Below are 18,391 nucleotides of genomic sequence, written 5' to 3'. Positions count from 1 at the left end.
TAGTGGAAGAAAACATGAAAAACACTGAATAAAGCAAACAAATTGGAATAAATGTTTAACAAGTGTTTTCTTTAAGATACTTGTTTTCCATTTCTTTAATGTTTATACTGAAGAAAAGTCACTACTATAYCAATACTTACTCATCAAATCTCTGAATGTGGTTTTGTCATGTGTCATCAAATTATCCATAATAGCTCTCCAACTAAAAGAGGAAAATTGTACACAAATCAGAAAATGTAGAAAAAAGCAAGATTTTTCAGGAACATTCATAGAACTTTTCTGCTCTTTCAGTTTAGGCTAAGACTTCCAATACAGGCYCTCTGCTTCATAAGGTACCATTCACTTGGTTTTATTTGGTCTGAAATTATATTTCTTGAACCTCCTTCTCCGAAAAAAAAGGAATGCCATCCAGAGGGACCCTGACAGGCTTGAGAAGCAGGCMCATGTGAACTTCATGAAGTACAACAAGGCCAAGCGCAAGGTCCTGCAGAATGGCAAGAGCAAAAAGATGTGGTCACAGGGCTGAGATTTCTCCTATGGAGACAGGCTGAGAATTGGGGCTGTTCAGACTGGAAAAGAGAAGGCTTCAGGGAGATCTTGTAGCAGCTTCCCAGTACCTAAAAAAGGGAGCCTCCAGAAAGCTAGAGAATGATTTTTTACAAGGGCATGGAGTGATAGGACAAAGTGGAATTACTTTTAACTGAAAGAAGGTGTATTTAGATATTAGGAAAATAATCTTTACTATGAGGGTGGAGATGCACTGGAACAGGTTGCCCTGTGAAGCTGTAGATACTGAATCCCTGGAAATGYTCAAGGTTGGATAGGGCTGTGAAAAACTTGGTGTAGTGAAAGGTGTCCCTACCCATGGCAGTTAGTTAGATCTTTAAGGTCTCTCTCAGAGCAAATGAYTGTATGTTTCTACAAAATGTTAACCACATTTTCTTCACAGATTTTTTTTTTCAATTTTAAGATCATTATTCTTTAAAAGAGATTAGTGTATAGAAATATACCTTATGTAAGTTTCATATTTCACGTGGTAACCTAAACCACAGAAAATCCCTATTTCCCTCAACAGAGATCTGTGGAGAAATTTTGGTCTATGTGTTAATGGAATACATAAAATTTATAAGGGCCATGGATACAGGCAGAAAGAAGAAAGTCTTACTAGTTAACACACGAAGCATCCATCTGGAAGAAACTGGAATCCATAAAGAGGTCAAATGCTTCCTTTTTCCATGCTCTTCTTGTATACTGATATCCACTAAGACTGCTTAATAACTGGACACAAGCTCGATAACTGGATGCATTGTGAGCACTAAAAAAAAAAAAAAGTCAACATAAGCCAATTTTGAACTGTTGCTTTACAGAAAGTTTGACAGGCACCTAATCCTTATCATGCCTGTTTCAACTTAAGTGCCACAATCCAAATTTCAACTGGCTGTAGAGATATACATCAATTCAATAAACTGCAAAGATACCTGTGATTACGGAGGTAGGGCACAACGTAGTGCATAATATTTACAAGCAAWGGAATAACTCTTTCTTTTTCATCACTGTAGAAAACCATGTCCAGGAGATGAGCCAAAACCTACAAAAGGAGAGGAAGATACGTGATAATGCATTCTTAAATTCCTTTTTATCTCTATTCAGGTTTTTTTTTGTTTTGTTGTTTGTTTTTTTTTTGTATAATGTTCTTCACTGAACATTGAAGTTTATGATAGAAGTTATCAAATTTCAGTTACCCTGCAATATCCGGAGTACAAAGATTCCATAATTTTTATAACAAATTAAGGCAAATGCACAGAAGTACAAGCTCCTGGTCAATGCATTCTAGAGAATAAACTACAAAGAAAAAATTCAAATATTGACTGCARTTAATAGCAGAAAACAAGATGTAGCACAGAGGTAGACATACAAAATTTACAATCAAAGAAGTTTGCTATGCTACACATCTGAAAGGCCATGCTTTATACCTCATCCAACTCAATGGGTTAGTAACAAAGTTTTATATACTTTTTTTTGTAAACTTTTACAAAGTTTTATATACTTTTTTATTTTATATGACAAGACCCAGAATCCATTCACATCAGTGTTTGCCATCAAATCTCCTTCTCCGAGCTTCTAATCCACAGCTTTTCACAACATAGAGGCTTGTTATAAGACAGTATTCATTAACTCCAAAGAAACATTTACCTCAGAAAGTAAAGTCAATGCATGGACACTATAAACAGATGGAGTTATATTTGAAGTTTCCATTGCTGGAGACAGCATATCTAAATGAGGATGATAATAAAAAAAATTTCAAAGTTAGTTTTCTCAAACCATTATTTACCTTACCGCATATTTTAAAAACATGTATTTTGAAGATTCACAAGCTTTGCCAGATACATTAATGCTGGAACAATACTGAAGCATTTTACATGTATTCAAATGTTGCAAAACTTTTCATTAATTTTAGCATGATAATATAAGTTTTGTTTTAAATAAAGATGAAAATGAAACTACCTTCAACATCTGATTCTAAGTTGTTTCCATCAACGATAATCTTGGGGGAAGGTTTAACCTCTAAGTTTCGTCTTAGCCAAGTGGTCTGTTCCAAGGAAGAACCAGCGATTGCTCCAATGGCATCCACTATCTTGTGCGTTACATCCTGGTAGGAAAAAACCCAAGCATTTTAARAACTTTGTGCAAAAGGACTGTATTAATTGTCCTGACATGTAAAAAATCCATATAACCAAATAGAGAATTGCTTTCAAATAATTTCTATATTATCAGTGATTAAGAACTCCACAGAAAATGAGAGTTTTTTCAACAAATTATAAATATATGGAGAAGATATTAAAGAGTAATTTCAGACTACAGAACTGGTATCAAATAATTCTAGTACATTCAAGCATCTGGTTCCAACCCCACTGCCATGGACATGGACACCTTGCACTAGACCAGATTGCTCAGAACCTCATCCAAGTGGCTTTAAAYGCTTCCAGTGATGGAGCATCCACAACTTCTCTGGGTAACCAGTTCTAATGCCTCACCACCTTCACAGTATGGAATTATTTCCTAACATCTAATCTAACCTACTCTCATCTGGAAGCCATTCCCCCTTATCCTGTCACTGCATGCTCTTGTAAATAGTCCCTCTCTGTCTTGTGGCTTCCTCCAGGCATTGGAAGTCTTCTCTTTTCCAAGCTAAACCAATTCTTTCAGCCTTTTCTCTTAAGAGAGGTGCTCCACCCCTCTAATATACTTGGTGGCCCTCCTCTGGACTTGCTCCAAGAGGTCAATATCCTTCCTGTGCTGGGAACTGGATGAACTTTAGGACCCTTTCCAAACCAGGCCATTCTATGATTTATTGTTCAATATTTTCAGAAGACACATACCACAAATTCTTACCTGTAGATCTCTTTGATCCTTCTTATTCTCCAGACTTGGGTTTTTCATGATGAACTCATTAAGAACGCTAAAAAATATAGAAGCAAATATGGATTTTCTTCTAATAATATATTTTTCAGTAGTTTTCAGCATCAGGACAAATCTGAAGACATTTATTTGCACAAAATGTATTCACTAAACCCTCAGGGACTGCTACTTATCAATATTCCAGAAAATATATTTGAGTTCCTTAAGTTACATTTGATCATAAGAATTTACTAAGAACACATTTTATTTGACTACAAAAGCATCTTTAGAAACAGTTTACTAGAGAAGATAAACTCAAAATATTGAAGAAAATGGTCCCCCCTAAGCATTATACAGAAAATCATATTCAAAACTGTATTTCTAACAATCCTTGCTGAGACTTCAGCTCATTCTAGTGGGCTGCAAATTCCTAAGAAAAAGTCACTGTTATTATTTTCTAGGAAAAATCAGAGATTTACATTTGTTGCTTTAAGAGCCTCAATCAACTCAAATTATTAAGCTAAGGTCACGGCTTGTATCATATTATAATAYAAAATTTAATAAATGTAACCATTTCTCAGAGAAGAAACTGATTTGATAATATCCACAGAACCCAGGCAGTAACTCTTATCAGTCAAATGTAAGAAACAGAGATTTGAGAACACTAATACTTCAGAATTATTTCACACACCTACATTTCAACTTACTTGGAAATTGCAAATATCAAGACCACTTACCCAAGTATGAGAAACTGTCCTGGGGCTGGAAGACCAACCTGGATGGAATCTTTTAACAGAAGCAGCAGTGCTGCCCAGCTGTCTACTAAGCTGGTCACTGGAATCCTAAGAGAGAGCAGCAATGTCAGTGATGAGAACATCATCTCCCTTAGGTATTCCCTCAATTGTTTTCTACCTCACAAGTCTTCTGTCAGATGTTGGGAATCAATATAGATTAYTGATTATTTTAATAAGAAGAAAGAGATGAGGCAGAAGAAGAGCATATTCAAAAGACCTGCTTCGCATTCCGAGGCTAGAATGGCACCAGTGAGTTACAGTACAGTTAAGATCAGCTTTCCTTGGGCAGGGGGCAGATTTTTAGGTGGGGAGAAAGGTGATGCAGCATTAGGGAACTTGAAAAATAAACCACCTTTTTTAATGAAGTTACAGTTCAAACCCATTCTTTCTATTTACATTACATAAATTATTCCTCATCCTATTACAAAACAATGTAAAATATTCAAATTTTTCATCTGCTTCCTGATTACAGAAATAAAATTAAACTTCTTTCCTTACCTTTGAGTATAAGCATAGAAAAACTGCAACATGCAGACTTCCAGTGAAAGATGTTTCTAGAAAAAGAAATGAAACCTGTGTCATCAGAAAGAAGTTACTTCTTTCCCRTCATCAGGGTAAAACTGACAATGTTGTAATGTCACTGCAATAACTAAACATATAGCTTAATTTAACAGAATATTAAAAATGTACTTCCAGACAACTCTGTAAAGTTATGCTTCCCTTCAATAATCTCTCAGATATTGTGAAAATTTTCATATTGTGCTGTCCAGCTTAGTCAGTGAAGTACCCATATCAGTGTTCTAAGCTTCATTAAGAGGACATCATATAAATCAATCGTATCTCTACAGTTCCCATACCTTGTCCTTTGCTATGGCTGGAGGCTGCTTCAAAACCTCTTTCACTGTTTGTATGACAGTCTCTGTTCTCATAACACTGATAGAGCGAACCAGCTCAACCAGTAGAAGTTGTTCTTCACCTGCTGTAGGAATAACCTAAAAGAATCAAATGTATGTCACAGATTATTATCACAGACAATGCTTATTCCAAAATTAAGGCAGCTGTCCTCATGAGATAGAAATTTTAGCAATTAACAGTTCATCTAGAGAATTGGTACAAGCTACCTTTCTCCTGAAGAATTCAGTAAGATTATCCCATTCTGAAGTTGYACCTCCCTGACAGTACAGTTGCAAATTAGAAATACAAATATTGTCCATACTTCATTGTATGYTTTCCACTAGAATATCTGAATTTTCTTCTTCTTAACACTAAATCACTTGAAGGTATTAACACTATTTGAAGTGACMACTGTAATATGAACATACCTTTGTCCTAGAAGTATTTTTGTTTTGCCTCCTTTCATTCCATACAAATGCAATAGCAGCCATGAAGTGAACACCATGATTCATAGAAATTGGACCCAAAAGTTCCAGAATCTGTTGCCTCAAATTCTGAAACATAAAAGCAGAACACATACTCCTTTAGATAAGCACCTCAGCATTATGTTCAAAATATTTTCTCTGCAGAAAGCAAAGAGGTGACACCTTGCTTAGAAGCTTAGCTTAGAAGCATATTCTATACCCATTTATGAAAACCTTGTCTGTGGGGTGAGTGAGCAGATGAGGACAAAGGTATAGAAACTTAATTTAGATTTAAGGGAAGGGAATTGGAATTATTTTGACCAAGGTATTAATGAACAACTTAAGTGACATCATCCCTGATGTTCTGACCTTAGTTGACCCAAGATTAATGGTGGTAATGGATGCAGCAGCTGCAGCAGTAGTTTTCTCTGAAGARTCTGCAAGGTGCAAGATGCTCCACAATAAAGTCACAGAAGACATGATCATATGCAAGATGGAGAGGATCCCATTGCGTGCTTCGACCAAATGCTTCTGATCTACATTAACCAAAAGCTAGTGGGAGAGAAGAGTAGCAATAAATATCTACATATATAGCATAATTAAAATAGAGTAAATTTAGACTTATCTAACATAGGAGCTTTCGATCTTAACTATTTTTCAAGASTTTTTCAGTAATTCTTACAATATGTACAGTTTTTGAGACTATTAAAATAATAGAGAATCTTTTGATCAAGTTGTGCAATATCAAATTTACTCTGAACATGTGAAGGCTCTTGTCTACAGCAGTCAATTTTGTATCCTTTCCCTAAACCTTTGCAAAACCATTATTTCAGAATWTTAAGTGTGGCTAATACTCTAGGCAAAATTGTTTATTTACATAAACAAAAAACACTTTTCAGTCACTTTTAAATGAATGGAAAGCAAAGGGGTATCAGAATGGGAAAAAAGCACAAAGCCAAGATTACTAAGAAAACAGGGCAAAAGCTTCTTATGGAATCTGGGCCAAATTCTTAACAGACACTATGCTCAGAATATCTGATCTAAAAATACTGCTTGACTAAGAAGACAAATTGTGAATATMCAGAAGGAGCAGAAAGATAATGTTTAGACATATTGCAAGATGAACACAACAAAGGCAGAGCTAAAAAGTAGCATTTTAGAGGAATTTGTACTTTAGTTATTTCAGAGTAACAAAAAACTAACAAACAAAACAAGCAAACAAATATAAGAGTATTCTCTAAAAAGTATCWGCCATAGAAACCAGGGGTTTTGTTTGAAATGTGCATATTGTCAATAACACCCCCTTATTTATAGCTAAGACAATATATATTGCATTTTTCTCACTCAGATCTTCACAACTGCTAATATAATCACAGTACTTGATTTGACATGTACTGCATAGGACCCTCTCAGACACCTGGGTAWGTTTACCTGATGATACTGTGTAGATGGATCCAGGAGGCAGTAATGAATAATKGTTGTGATCCCTTCTAATAAAGTGAGAACCATATCTGGGGGAGTGACTGATGCCATCCAGAGCGGCCTAAAAGAAGAGATTATTTTTTWAAAATGGGTTAATCTGATTGTGAAGTATTCAACACAATCAAATGTATTTAAAAAGATTACCCAGCTCTACGTACACATACCTATTATCAGATAATCCTGTTTCATATTTAWACTGCTGAATTAAATTATCCAAGTTCCTGCAGAGCTGAAGAGTCACTGAAACCACCACCCTTTGAAGAACTTTTCCCATGTAAGGCAACGTAGAAGTGATAAGGCCAATCCACTGGGGATGCATTTTACAGGCACAGTGCTGGTGCAAAGCTCGTATCACTGCGCAGAGAAACATGCCTTGGCAGGTTATTGGCTGGGAATGTAAATACTGCAGAGAAGTCATCGGCTGCTGGGGACCAATGTGCTCCAAGTCCGTTATGACAAAGTCAAACCCYGTTTCATTTTCCTCAGGCACAGTCATTACTCTGTGTTCCAGCACAATCAGCCGTTGAAGTACTTTCAAAAGTTGTGACTGCAGGGTACTACCAYTGTCAAATTCATCCTCAGAAAAATTTATAAGGCTGTCTTCAGAGAAGCCTTCTTCTACAGCCACTATGTTTTTTCCAGCTATCTTTTCACTGTGCCATTTCTGGGCACTGAAGATAGAAGACAGCAGACAATGCAGGATCACTTTTTGAACCTTGCACTTGGACAACATGTCTGAAATAAAACTAGGAAAGCCCTTGGCAGAGCTTTCTATCACTTTTGCCAACTCAGCAAAGAGAAGTGTCAGAATTTCTATACTCATCATTTGCATATTGCGGTTTCCTATGAGGTCTTGTGAGGTCACTTTAACATGAGTTGGATAATGGCTTCGCATGTAGTATAAACACAAGGAGATAAGAATTTCTATGTACATAGAGCTCCGAAAGTTATGGTTAGAATCAACTGGGATGTGACTGTAGAAATCCTTGCCCATAACAGATATTCTATGCCTGGCTAGAAGATTTTGGAGTAATGAAAGCTGCGGAGTGTATGCATTGTTAACACTGGTAGTGGAGATGGCACTTACAAAAGCAGAAGGATTTGTTTTCAGAATTGCTTTAATTGCAGAAAAAGCATACAATGTCCTTGAAGAGTCATACAACTGGAGATAAAGCAGCACRTGTTGATACAGTGGATGGATATTGAAGTTAGGAGATTTTCGCATTCCTGGGGACCCCACATCACTTTCTATTTCTGAAATTTCTCCTTCTCCACAACTGTACCAATTTTCTAAATCAAGACCATCGCTAAAGAAGACATTTGTTTGTTTAAGTTTTTCTGTTTGTGCTTTCTTCTTCTCTTCATCTTTCTTTTTAGCTATTTTTACCTTAGGTTTTGCACCYGGTTGCTTACCAGCCTCTTTAACAATAGTTTCTTTTTCTGACATTTTTTCTGGCAGCTTTCCTTTAAAACTGAACTGAATACTACTGTGGCTTCGCTTTCTGGACTTTGATTCAATGGAAGAAAGAGTGAGATCAGAGAAKGATTGCTGGCTTTCTGCAATACAAGGTGAAGAGTTATTTCTTGAAATTTCATCTCCTAAGCTCTCAAGTCCAGTCTCAGTTGAGGCTGACAGCAATTGYGAGCTGTCATTACTAAGCAAACTGCTCTGGCTACTTTGAATATTTTGATCATCACTTTTTGTCACCTCTACAGAGTTATCCAAAGAACTGAATTTACAYGAAGTATCCTCAGAGTGTAGACTGTCTCTAACTGGTTCAACTTCTTCTCCAAGACCACTTACAACTTTGCATATAAGATCTGTAACCACCTGTTGCACAATTTCATCAGGTGAATCTTCTTTCAGAGTCTGAGAGCTATCTTGAGCACTCAGGCTTTCTGTTTCCACTTCATAACTGATGTTGTCTCCAGTAGATGACTGAGAACAGCCAGAGTCAGAACTCTGCAGTATTTCAGCTTGAGGATCAGGAAGGTCAAAATCAGACACAACCATTGGTATGGTTTCACTGCTGGTACTTAACAAGGAAAGCCTGTCACTCAGAGGGTTGACAGTCAGGCTGAAGTTCTCCATTTCATCCACACCAAGTTGTTTCTCATTACCTTCTTTAGGTATAATAAGTTGTCCTTGGCTTACAGGAATGTGGGAGAATGCTTGAAGAACACAAAAAAATGTATATATGTAAGATTTTGTTCTTCAGAATAAGAATTTAGAATTAATATTTAGACTTTAAATTACTATTGAGAGTTCAAATTATAAAGGCATGGTAAATAGTGTCCTTCCTYTCCACAGCAGAAAAAATATGTTAATAAGCAAATGACACATTCACAAAAAGCAAAATTATTTCAGCAGTACACCTTAGCAAAACAACATTTTTCTCCCATGAAATGTTATACAGTCTTATCTGCTTTTGTTTTCACAAAAAATAAAATTAATAAATCCTAAACTAAAATTACACAATACATGCAAACACCTTCAAAACTTATTTTAAGATTTCAGCCAGACCCATGCCAGCGGTCGCAATTCTTAAAAACATTTCATTTCTTGGTTAAACTTCAAGCCATATCCTTATGTTCTACCAAGACTCAGTAAGATGTAAGAAAATTCTCTGCATTAAAATACATATATATCATTTTAATTTAAGAACAATAAAACCTTAAACAATATTGGGACATACAAACTTGAATTAGGAAAACCCCCCACWAATGCAAATATAAGCTGTACCTATTCCAGCACTTCATATTTTGAGTTTCCCTYARAAAWTTCTACTATGTTTTTAACATTGCATGTAARCAGTAAGTAAATAAATTAATTAGGRAACTTCCTACAGTCTTCTTGCATACATACCATCAGCACAGCTAAACTTCTCCATGAACTGCTTTTCATTTTCTTCTTCAGGATGACTGGTAGATTTAGTCCAGTAACAYTCAGCCTGTACTCTCTGAACAGAAACTCGCTGAGTTTTTGGATGAAGAAGCAGTAGGAGCAAAGGTTCAAGAACCCTTGCAATATCATGTCTTTGAAGCACTTGATTTAACCAGGCTTGTCCCACTGACCATGTAGAACCATCCAAGCTATTGAGGCTGTCCAGCATGATAAACAAAGATCTAGAATAGAAAGAAGAATTAATCCAGAGGTACTGTACACTACTCACAGAGCAATCCAATTTTAATCTGATATATGACAGATTTTAATATCAGTACATAGTCCAGTGTCTTCTCTACATAAAACAGTATTTTGTCTAGAATCCAAACTTTGAATCTAAAGGTTTATATTTTAGTCTAGTTTAATGAACGAGTGACCAGGAAGAGCTAGTAACAAAGTCAGTTAAAAAAGTTGTTCTAATAGTAGCAACYGCATAATCAGTTCAAGTATTTGTATAGCTATTAGCATAACTAGCTTTAAGTGTTTAGTGCATAAGTGCTGGTCCCATTAAAAAAATATACAACTTTAAGAACCAATTCACAAGGATACATTGAAAAGAACTTAATCAAAGATCTTGGATCTTGTCTTCAAGAATGCAGAGGACAAACATACTTGATGATTCAGCAGTTTCTACTGTCATTTTCTTCTTTTAACAATTTTAACCTTTAGAATCTTTTCTAGACTTATGGAAAAACAATATATACGTAGGACTCTGAATTTTACCTTCTGTGTTATATCCTCCAGCAGTACATGTTTGTAAGCTTTTAGCTGCATGCACAGAAGCTATCACTGTTTATGCAATGAGTGACAGTATCAAGACAAAGAAATAACAATCCTTTTACTCTACTCTCTACAGCTAACTATGCAATACAAAATCTAAATAAATACTTATACGCAACATTTGTCCTAGTGAGGTAGATAAGAATAGCTCGATATACACCACAGTGATTTTTACCACAGTGATGGTCAATGAATATTGTGACCATTCCTTTCCCACTCTTTATAGTTTCCAGAAAAAATTACATCTTACCTAATCTTCACTGTGAAAACAATTTCATCTTACACAAATTAATTTCTTATCCTTCTTCCTTGCTCTCACAGCTACATTGTAGCTCTTCCATTTTTAAATGCCCTATGTTGCCAGTATAATACCATCAAACATTTTGAAGTAAAATTATTTCAAGCAAATCACACTTGCAATCACCAACCTGTCAAAGGTGCGGCCAAAGGAAGAAGATTTGTTAATATGAAGGTCTCGTGTGAGATGCCACAGCACTGCAAACTTGGCATGAGCTTCCATTCTTACTTTCTGTGGACCAAATTGTAAGTTAGATATATCAGAAGGTAACAACTTCTGATAAGAACTGGAAAGAGTTATACAGCATTTTAAAAGATRCAAGATTTAATGAAATTATGTATGCTTTTGACTATGCATTCAAGTATTATTTTCTAATCTTAAAAGCAGTAATAGCCAACAATAGRTGTCTGTTTGCAATTTAGTACCATTAAAGGATTCTTCCCTATCTTGAGCTTGGCTTAGTTTCAAAGTTTAGCCTGGCTCTTTATAGTCCACTTATTTCCATTGCATTATTGCCATAACAGAAACAAACAAGAATTTTCTAGCTAGACATGTAGATAGAATTCTTCACTAACATGTCAAATTTGGAACAAATTGGACAAATAGGACATGCTTACTGCACAAAGGACTTCTAATGACTAGATATAATATGCAGAATATCATAGAATCATAGAATATCCTGAGTTGGAAGTGACCCACATGGATCACTGAAGACCAACTCAGGGTATTTAATGGCAAAAATCATGTTAAGTAACAATTGTTCTCTCTCTTTACTGAGGCTTGGTCAAGGCAAAGAGTTATTCCAGCATGGCTGCAAACAATAGCAAATGTCATATTTAAATGTCACACAATTTAAATGCATGTAAAAAAACAGTTTCACCCAAAAGACAAGGAAGCTAGTAAGMAGTTATAGGAGTGAAAAAAGCACAGCAATCAGGGCAATTACACCAAATAAAYCATCAAAATTACTTGCAAGCACAAKGAAGGCTTAAACTAAATTCCTAGATGATAAGCAGAGACAAGAGGACAAAGATTTTTACTAGTTTGCTCTTAAAATTTATGGTCACGGAAAACAAACAATAGGTATATTTACCTTCAACAAAAGTAAGACAAAACTAAAAACTGCAAAAAMCACTGACAATCTGGCATACTTCCAGAACTTAATGTATATCATACAACTTAAGAAGCTTTGCAACAGCTAATAAAACCAATATCTGCCATAATAACGAAAACTTTAAACAAAAGGTATGAGAATGACACAAAGAACATAAACAGTTCATATTAAAACAAACAACTAAACAAACTAAAAATAAAACAAAACAACCTCTCCACACTAGAAACAAAAACCAAGAGAGACAGCAGCAGTCTAGGAAGCAGAGCAAACATCAATTGTATGTATTAAAAAAATGCTTCTCACAGGAAAATAATCCACAACACTGCTGCAAAATTTAGTTACACAAAATAATTTACTGATGATTATAAAATAGAGTGAAAATACTAGCTCCCAAACACATAGAGATGACTCCATGTAAGCTTTTGCAATCCATGCTGTGAAAATGTAAGAAATTACTGTTTTCTCAGGAAGGTTGGCAGAAATGAGCAAATTCTACATCCACAGTCACAGCAGTTCACAGACCAGCCCAAGTAAAAGTAAACATCATCATCAATTTTAACAATATACCAAGCTGTGAACTGCACTGACTGACAGAATGGCTCACATTCACTGTTGACCTGGTAACGCTGGTAGAATGGCAAAAAGGTGAGCGTTTCTKAAGTCACACAACCATGAGTTGCTAGAGCCCATAACCAAGTAATTCCCTACCATTCATACTGTTGGGGCTGTGGAAATAGTTAATATCTCTCTAAAATTTAAAGCATTACAAAGGCCTCAATTCGAATATCAAATTGACAGCCTCTATGTGAAACAAACTTGTAGGTGAGGAAAAAACCCAACTAAAGTACCTGTCATGACAAGACCTTCTACTAATAATAGTAAAAAATAAGCCCATGCTTTATGTATTGGGAAGTATCACATTACTTTTGATGCATAAATCTGTTGTTGAATGCTGAAAAACCTCCTTTGTCTAGAGTAAAACTAGAGGCTCGTCACAGACCTAAAATAACATTTTAAACAATATAAGGAAGCTTTTTTTTTCAATATTAAAGTTATTCATACCCTCTTCTGATGGAGCAAGTCCTTTATCTAAATATATTTCCATAGTTATATACTTAACTCATCTTTAAGTAAATACATGCACAACTTGCCTTGTCTCTGTGAGTCAGCTGCTGACTAATAACATCTTCACATATGCTAGAAGATGGGACGAGGTTGTGCAACTGGTAAAAGAGCTCCACACTCTTCTGATGATGCTGAGGAGTTCCATCACCCAGCTGGTCCCAAAGCGTTAAAGCTATATGCTTTGTATGTGAAAAGAMAAGTTGCAAGAGACACAAGTGAATGACTATCACTGCCTTGTTTTGCTCTATGCAACAATGGGAGACATCACATCTGATGACACTCTATGGCCAAAAGGTAATCTGTAAAATGGCTCATTTTATTATGAACACTGCATAGAAACACTGCAGTAACTTACTACTTCTGTTAAGGAATCAGAAGAGAAAAAAATTTTCATTGAAATATAATTAAATACATAACATCCCCTGCTGCTGATTATCTTTTGCAAAAGATTTCTTACATAAATTACACAATTGCAAAGATTGTTTACCAGAGTCCTACATTATGCACGTCAGTTTCATACCTTTGCTGATTAATGCTGCTATTSAATCAGGTTTTGTTTATTTTTTAAAATATTCATTTAAACAAGGATTTTCACACAAGTATCAGTAAGAGAATTGCAGCAGGAAAACCTACTGTGTATTTCATTTAGATTCTAACACAGGTTATAACTGTTATCAAAATATTCAGCAAGAAATTTGGATTACCATACCAAGGATGGTAAAAGGGCCAAGACTGTRTCTTCACCAGACAGCAAATGAAGAAATAAAGAAAACAGCAATGAGATACTGCATCTAACCTTGAAGAAATCTGTCTTTTCAGCCATGTATCTCAGGTTGCCTTGAGTAAGGGGAGGTCTGATGACGACAGCCACTCTTCCTTGGTTAGGACTAAGAGGCTGAGAAGTTTCCACACTGTTCAGATTTTCTCCAGTAACAAGAGCAACAGATTGAGTCAATCCAACCAAGTCCATCACGAGGGAAATAGCAACACCCTGAACACTGAAATCGCTTGCCTGCTTGCAAGCATTCATTAAAGTCTGTAGCCACAGTGGAGGCTGCACTTGTTCACAGTCTGAAATAAAAATCACAGATTATACGTTCATTGTATAAGATTATAAAGATTCACAGATTATACATTCATTGAAAAGTCTAAATATTACGGATTTTCCTCTTGTATTCCATAATYATATGTGCAACTGTCCTTTCATATTTCAATCTGCCCATTGTATGCATTTAGGAAGACATATGCAAGAGGAAGATAATTTCTGATTRATCTTTAAAATAATTCAAGTAAGAATGCAATACTGTATTACTTCAAGTATTTAGTAGCCAAAAATGAATAGAAAAATTTGAACTTAAAAATTTGAATTTTATGGACATGCATTCAGACAATTTCCTGCTTTAGGCAAAGCTGAAATTTTAGTAGTTAGCACATCCTTTTAGGCATTTCCCTTCTTCAMAAAATTCTTCACCAGCAACCAAATCTTAACATTCTACATAGGAGCCAGGAACAATTCTACATTATATTCTATAGAGATATAAAAATAAAAATACCTAGGAWAATATTATAYATTATATATAATCATATACATGCAGACTAATTTTAAACTGACAAAAAATAGATATAGCCTGGTAACACTTTAAAAATAAAAGTTTCTGYGAAAATTGATGATTTGGAAGCAGAACCATGACCCTATTAGACCATACTCTGTTTTCACTGTAGGTGGTTGTTTCTCCCTTCTCACTGTCCCCTCACTTTATCAAGCCATACTCTGGGGTGATACTGGAAGYATCTTTTTCAAAGTTCAGTCAACTGTCCAAGTGAATATTGCACCCTTTTATTTTAGAGGTAACAAAATAACTTCTTTTAAAACATCAAAAGGACTCTATTGATAATGTTCCTAAAAAGGCAAATGCATCTAGAATCAGACACAAGTAAAGAAATATTATTTAATAGACACAAATACAGCATCTATTTAGAATCAAGAGAAGATGCAATTTAAAATTTATACCCACAGCTCCACTGGAACCTAAATATACCTAACAGTTCCATATAGTGTTCTTGAGTTTACAGATATAACCATTGTTATCAACTCCACTCAATTCCCTTTTTATTAGATAGCTGAGAAATTAACCATACAGAAGAATTAAAGCACAACTATGCTCTATAAATAACAGACTAACTTGGCTCCTTCAAATAAACAGACTGATCACTCTCACCAGTGATTAAGAGGTCATATAATTAATGCAACCCTTCAGAAACACATTCCAAATTTAGAAACCCTTCAATAAACACCACCTCTTCCGCAGTAAAAAAACTCCATATCAATAGATAGGGTAGTGTAAGAATTATGGTTGCTGTTGTAAAGATGACAAAGAAAACATTGTTGATCCATACAATAAAGAAGAACATTCAACAATCTAGATTCTACTCTCAGGCTTCAGTTTGCATACGTTATATTTTTCACACCAATATCAATTAGTGTCAAATTCCATGCCAGCAATACTCTTAAAAATCTATGAGAAAATATAATTTAGTTTCCAAATACAAACCAGAAGAAGAAAACTTACATTTCTGAGAGGAACAGCAAACAGCAATACACACAAAGCATGATAGTTGAAAACTTTTTGACAGAAAAAGAAAAATTGTTTTAAAAAACAAAGAACAAATGAGAATGCAGCTTACCAACTTCAGGCTTTCCAGGATGTAATTCTGAAGTACGGTTTCCTTCAGCAATGTAAACAGGAAAGCTCGAACATTCAAGATAGAGCTGACAAGCAGCAATAAAGGCAGGAAGGTATTCTTTCGGTGTTTTCTTCTTGTTAGTTTTCTTCACCTTAGCATCATCTTGTGATTCTCTGTCCCATTTTGTGCTCTGTCCTTGCACTCTAGYGGGGTCTACCGGAAGCTCTGCCTCTACGGGCTGTGACAAGGAATTATTCTGAATGATATACAGGTTGATAAATCTGCTTAAAAACTGTTGGACATATTCCAAACAGCACTGCATTGCAGTCTTTTGGATCGTTTTSCCACTGCGAGTTGCTGTCCCTTGTGTCATTATGGAAGGAGGCTGTACAATGGTCTCCTCAGAACCCACAGTTGATGCTGTCTCAGTCTCTGAKGATGCGCTACCAACAATAGGAATGCCAGGTGCACCGTGACCTTCATTCAGTGCTCTGTCGATGTCATCAGTTGTATCTGCCTGGTATTGGACAAACTCAGTGAATCCACTTTCTGATGATCGACTGCTTGGAGGGTTTTCACCATCTTCAAACACATCATTAGGATTTTCAAGKGATGCTGATGGCACCTGAGTAAAATAAAAGTTTAATGACTGTTCAAAACAGGTTATTTAGGTCTTAGCAAAAAAAAAAATATTAGTGACTTCATTTGAAAGCAACAATTTTATTTCAGTTTTAAATGTATTCATACAAATACATTCTATATAAAATTGTTTGGTGCTTCAGCAAGCCTGCCAGACCAAGCTAACATTAAAAAAACTTGTTTATCAAGTAAAAATTTTAAATACGATTGGTTTTTAACATTTTCTTCATATCATAATCATGTCCATTATGAAAGAATGCTGAAATGCATAAGCATTTTTAATTTATACAGCATCATAAATCATCAAATACAAAGTTGTAATTACAAAAATATTTACGCTTTTCATTTAAAAACTACTTATCATTTGCAACTRGAAAGAAAATAAATCATCTGAAAATGAGAGAGTTTGCTCAAGCAACAACAGTTCTTCATGACTCATGTCTTAATTCCTCATCAGCTCAGAATATGGACAAATATGATAATGGCTTTTACTCAGAAAGAACCCACAGTGGCTTTCTGCACTACTCTAGCCCCCTATAATCTTGGTAACTGGTAACATAGTCTTTGTTTCCTAGTGAGAATGTGAGGTAGGGAAACAAYTGAAACAGAAACACATAAATCAGTGGCAGTAAATCCAGGTGCCCACTTCCTTCCAATCCTGCATATTACTGGTGATGGCAGAAGTTGCCTGAGACCTAAGAGACCCAGAAGCTGCTTTAACTCTAATAATTAACTGTCTTAAATACAGAATTTGAGTATAATGTAAAAATATGAACAGCTTTCTCATAAATAAATAAAAAGTGTCATTATTATACACATGAATAATGTCTTGCTTTACCAGAGATGGAATAAGAATGAAATTTTTTTTGAGATATTAACACAGGAACAATAAAAGCTATGTACTAAAAAGTTTGGAAAAACTGACCCCTTTTTATAAAATACAGTCCAAAAGTGATTAGAAACATGGCAATTCATTTGACATCTCTTAAGAGAAACCATGGCCACATATGAATCAGTTGTAACTGGAAGAAAAAGGCCATTGAAGGTTCAAAAGGCAACATCATTCAATTAAAATAGGGTTTATTTAAAAAAAACCCACAAAACCTAAAAAGAACAAAACCAGACAGGTATCAATTAGCTAGAAAGAATAAGGATAGGATCCTGATTAAAGGATCCTGGAGTCCTAATTGACAAGATGAACGTGAGCCAACAGTGGACTTCTTTGGTGAAGCAGGCCAACCACATGTAGGACCATATCAGCAAAAGCACTGTCAGCAAAYCAAGGGAAGTAATTAGTTCTCTCTGCTCAGCAGTTTTAGGTCCACAACCAGAATATTGTATCCAAATTTGCACTCATTAGTACAAAAAGACACACTGATGTATTGAGTATGCCCAGTGGAAARTCATCACAGGTGTTCCCGGCATAGAAGGAAAGCTCAGAGAGTTTTACTCAGTTTAAAAGATTGCTAAAAGTTGTGAAGGGGGTGGGTGAAGGTGTCTTTAGTGCTGTCTGTGAGTTCTCACCAGGCAGTTGAAAAGATGGAGGTATGCTCAGAAATCCACAGTGAAAGAGCACAAGACAACAAACACAAGCTACAACAACGGAAATTCCAATTAAATAACACAGTGCAAACAAACAAGCTGTACAGAGAAATCRCGGTAACTTCATCCTTGAAGATATTAAAAATCAAAACAAACATGATCCTGAGTGACATGACCTAGCTTTAAAGTTAAATCTAACTTTGAAATCAGCCCTGCTTTGAGCAGTGCCCT

The 18,391-nt window shown here is 35.5% G+C and overlaps 1 protein-coding gene across 1 annotated transcript in view; it reads right to left on the bottom strand.

Moving 5' to 3' along the window:
* The window catches only part of DOP1A (DOP1 leucine zipper like protein A), a 58,290-nt gene that overhangs the window by 10,466 nt on the left and 29,433 nt on the right, over positions 1 to 18,391 (bottom strand). Inside the window, exons 14-31 of the mRNA XM_057369592.1 lie at positions 15,980 to 16,604; positions 14,091 to 14,365; positions 13,321 to 13,473; positions 11,186 to 11,286; positions 9,900 to 10,159; positions 7,198 to 9,205; positions 6,983 to 7,094; positions 5,921 to 6,103; positions 5,516 to 5,641; positions 5,051 to 5,185; positions 4,692 to 4,747; positions 4,137 to 4,241; positions 3,394 to 3,460; positions 2,506 to 2,650; positions 2,194 to 2,273; positions 1,479 to 1,588; positions 1,166 to 1,315; positions 141 to 202 (exon numbers count right to left, since the gene is read on the bottom strand). Coding sequence (XP_057225575.1) covers positions 141 to 202; positions 1,166 to 1,315; positions 1,479 to 1,588; positions 2,194 to 2,273; positions 2,506 to 2,650; positions 3,394 to 3,460; positions 4,137 to 4,241; positions 4,692 to 4,747; positions 5,051 to 5,185; positions 5,516 to 5,641; positions 5,921 to 6,103; positions 6,983 to 7,094; positions 7,198 to 9,205; positions 9,900 to 10,159; positions 11,186 to 11,286; positions 13,321 to 13,473; positions 14,091 to 14,365; positions 15,980 to 16,604 — 4,753 coding nt within the window. The remainder of the gene's footprint in view (positions 1 to 140; positions 203 to 1,165; positions 1,316 to 1,478; positions 1,589 to 2,193; positions 2,274 to 2,505; positions 2,651 to 3,393; positions 3,461 to 4,136; positions 4,242 to 4,691; positions 4,748 to 5,050; positions 5,186 to 5,515; positions 5,642 to 5,920; positions 6,104 to 6,982; positions 7,095 to 7,197; positions 9,206 to 9,899; positions 10,160 to 11,185; positions 11,287 to 13,320; positions 13,474 to 14,090; positions 14,366 to 15,979; positions 16,605 to 18,391) is intronic.

This window comes from Malurus melanocephalus, unplaced genomic scaffold, assembly GCF_030028575.1.
Source record: "Malurus melanocephalus ecotype Western Australia unplaced genomic scaffold, MMel_1.1 scaffold_4, whole genome shotgun sequence".
Lineage (NCBI taxonomy): Eukaryota > Metazoa > Chordata > Aves > Passeriformes > Maluridae > Malurus > Malurus melanocephalus.
The sequence above is the reverse complement of the archived record's forward strand: the minus strand, read 5'-3'. Positions and strand labels throughout refer to the sequence as shown.